This window comes from Phodopus roborovskii, unplaced genomic scaffold (assembly GCF_943737965.1).
Source record: "Phodopus roborovskii unplaced genomic scaffold, PHOROB, whole genome shotgun sequence".
Classification (NCBI taxonomy): domain Eukaryota; kingdom Metazoa; phylum Chordata; class Mammalia; order Rodentia; family Cricetidae; genus Phodopus; species Phodopus roborovskii.
This window is the reverse complement of record NW_026126575.1, coordinates 3,102,988-3,106,691: the sequence shown is the minus strand read 5'-3', so window position 1 is coordinate 3,106,691 and position 3,704 is coordinate 3,102,988. Positions and strand designations below refer to the sequence as shown.

General features: G+C 45.6%; 1 protein-coding gene across 1 annotated transcript; it reads right to left on the bottom strand.

Annotated features, from left to right (window-relative positions):
• Positions 1-815: 815 nt before the first annotated feature.
• On the bottom strand, positions 816-1,751 carry LOC127236019 (vomeronasal type-1 receptor 94). The gene has a single exon (XM_051203427.1). It carries the CDS (start codon positions 1,749-1,751, stop codon positions 816-818), a length of 936 nt encoding a protein of 311 aa, XP_051059384.1.
• Positions 1,752-3,704: the final 1,953 nt, after the last annotated feature.

Below are 3,704 nucleotides of genomic sequence, written 5' to 3'. Positions count from 1 at the left end.
GACTTGTTATTTTTACATGATCTTAAAGGCTAAGTAATGGGATCTAAGCATCAACAGTGACATCACTGCTCATAGATATGAGTTGTATTTTTCATTTGTAACACTGCCCCAAATGGTTCTTTTAAAATGACACATGATACTGTCATCAACATAAAAATACACCTTGAATAGATTCTTACATTTATTGGTTTTTCTAATTAGAAATAATATTGCAAGACCATACTTTTCATGACATTAGCTAATATGAAAGCTGGGTAATTTTTCATATCTGATTCACTATCTAAACTTTGACTTTGAGGGGTCATTGTGTGTATGTGTTTTCATGTCTGTGTCCTTGCACAGGTGCTGAAGTAAGAAAAGGCCCTCAGATGTCCTTCTCTTTTGCTGTCTATCTTATCTGTCTACACAAGGTCTCTCTCTGATTCCAGATATAGCCTATTGCCTAGGTATATCTGGAATCCCAGGGGCCCTCCTCTTCCTTTATGGCATATATTCATGGCCAAACCCTCTTCTTTATGTAAGCTGGGGTATTGCACTCTGATCATTGCTTTTGCATAGCAAGTCTTCTTACCCACAGACCACCCCTCAGCCTATAAATGTGGAGTTTTAACTCAACAGAAAACAGAGAACCCTTCACTCAGAAGGCATGATACTGGAGCCCTGAGGCAGGACTGGTCTTCCATGATGGAGCCACACAGCGTGGTGTGAACTGAATCCTGCTGGAGAAAGTCTTGGCCACACAACATGGTAATAGTGGTTCATAGTTCTGAGCTAATATAGTCTCATCTGGAAGACACTTATCCATCACTGAATAATCAAATAGTCACTATCCTCTCACACATGGACCTCAAAAGGCCAATTATATCCTTTTCAGTGCTGATGAACACAAAGGGACTGACAGTGGCATAGCTATGGCTCATAAGAATCTGGATCAAGTAGAATACTGGATCATCTTTGAACATATGCCTTGAGAATGACATGAAGCTGTCCAGGATGGACATCACCACAAAGAAGCTCAAGAGCAGCAGGATGGTCCAGGTGGCCCTTTGCTCTGGAGATGCTTTCGGAGAAAGGCTGGTGCTGTGAAGATGCCGGACCTGCTTCTTGTGCCTGCACAGGAGAGCCAGCATGTACCCGCTGGAAAGGGCCATGAGACCGACAAGGAATGCTTCCCTGAAGATGAACAATGTGGACATTATGTACTTCATGGGGAAGCTGAATTGTAGAAGAGAGCAGGATTCAGTAATGTAAAGTAGGTAGTCTGAGGTCACATTAGGGGTGATAACCATGGAGATGAAAAGGTAACTGGAAATCAATGAATAGACAGAACAAAGGGCAAACAGAGACCATAAGTTGTGACAAGGGGATATATTTTCTTTGAACTTTGCTAAGCAGGAGTGTCTGGGGCTGAGAGTGATGGCCTGGAGGACACTCAGCAAGCAGGTGGTACAAACAGAGAGACCCCTCAAAAATCTGTATAAAAAGATAAGAGATTTACATGTGGTATCATCCCATCCTTGGTGAAGCATGAATATATCTGTAGCTATGACACTCACAGCCAGCAGCATCAGTAGGTGGATCACAGCCAAGAATCCAATGGGCATGTCAGTGAGTCTGGGCTTGTGCTCACTACAGAGCATGAGGACATGGAAGAGGAGAAGGACACTGTTACCTGAGATCCCAATGCTTATCTCAAAGAAAAAGGTGTTTCTAATGTTAGTGTTAGTGTACAGCTTGCTGTTCTGATTCATCGTGTGAGGTCAAGAAGCACAGAACAAACCTTGTGGGGAAAAAGCAAGAGATAATGCACAGAGAGAACTGAGAGATGATTGACCAGCTTCTCATCTGGACCACACAGCATCTAGCCCCTTGGTCCCAGGGCAAAACCACAGGCCCTTGTCCCGCCCATCTCAGCCACACTAGCAGGGCAGCAGGAAAGATTTCTTCAGGCAGGCTATAGCGGCAGCCCCCCCCCACAGGACCCTGTAACCTACAAATCCCACTCCACCCACAATCCCACCCATTCCCTGCAAATCCCACTCCACCCACAATCCCACCTATTCCCTGAGACTCCCTGGGAAGTGGCTCCCTGGAAAACAGACATCTACTGCACAGAGAAGGCTGAGAGAGAGAGAGAGAGAGAGAGAGAGAGAGAGAGAGAGAGAGAGAGAGAGAGAGGACTAACAGGATTGGATCAAGAGGCGAAGACACTGCCTTTGCCAAAGGGAAGAAGAGTCAATACAAGAATACATTAAACAACTTATTGAGCAATGTGCAACACCAGAACCTAGTGTGACTACATCAGGAAGATCTGAACATCCCAACACAGAAGGTGGAGGAGGAGGAGAAAATGACCATAAAAATAACTTGATGGAGGCATTGAAGAAGAAATGAAGAATCCCCTGAAAGAAATGGAGGAAAACACACACACACACACACACACACACACACACACACACACACAAACACACACACACACACAAACACAAACACGAAGAAATCAATAAAACCCTTAAAGTGAGCCAAGGAAACCAAGAAGAAACAAACAAGTCCAAGACTTGAAAATTGAAATGGAGGCAATAAAAAAACACAAATAGGCCCCATCGCTGGGCCTCTGCCAGAGGTGAGTCTGGGACCAGTTCGGGTTGAATCCCCCCACACACACACACATACACCCTTCCCTGGGAACTCCCTGGATTGGCCCCAAATCTCGCTCCCCCCCCCCATGTCCTATCACCAGGGAGAGCACTCCTGGTGCTCTGATCCACAAACCCCCAAACTAGAGCCTGCCCTCCCCCCACCCTGTGCCCTACCTAGCACACTGCCCCACTGCTCTGGTTGAGCACTGAACCAGAGGGTGGGTCCAGCGGTCTCGCTGCCTCCTGGGAGCTTCCTGGATCTGCTCTGGGCACACTGGACCTGCCTATCTCCGCGGACCACCATGAATTCCTACCTGCCAGATCTTTGACCCCCATCACCATGACACTGCCAGAGACCCCTCTACTAGAGCACCAGGCGTCTCCCGGAGACCCGCCTATCCACACTGGACCACTCTTGAGTCCCTGCCTGCCTGATCTTTGACCCTCATCACTGGCCCCTGCCTGAGGAGAGACGTCCTAGAGAGTTTGGACCACCAAGAACTATAGACATAGAATTCCTGAACCACCTAAGCCCACCAGGCGCTGAAGGTAAACTAGAGGAAATAAATCCATCGACAAAAGAAAATCTTAAATTCAACAAATCCTTGACACAAAACATCCAGGAAATGTGGGACACTGTGAAAAGGCCAAACCTAAGAATAATAGGCATAGAAGAAGGCAAAGAATCCCAGCTCAAAGGTGCAGAAAACATATTCAACAAAATCATTGAAGAAAACTTTCCCAACCTGAAGAAGGACATGCCCATGAAAGTACAACAAGCATACCGAACACCAAATAGACTGGACTAAAGAAAAGACACATAACAATCAAAACACCTAACATACAGAATAAAGAAAGTATATTAAGAGCAGTGAGGGAAAAAAGCCAGGTAATATATAAAGGGAGACCTATCAAAATTACACCTGATCTCTTCATGGAAACTCTCTAGGCCAGAAGGTCCTGGATAGATGTTCTACAGGTACTAAGAGTCCATAGATGCCAGTCCAGGCTAATATACCCAGCAAAACTCTCAATCACTATAGACCGAGAAAACAAGATATTATT

Coding starts and splice junctions, on each gene's coding strand:
- LOC127236019 (XM_051203427.1), bottom strand. CDS start 1,751: ATGAATCAGAACAGCAAGCTGTACACTAACACTAACATTAGAAACACC.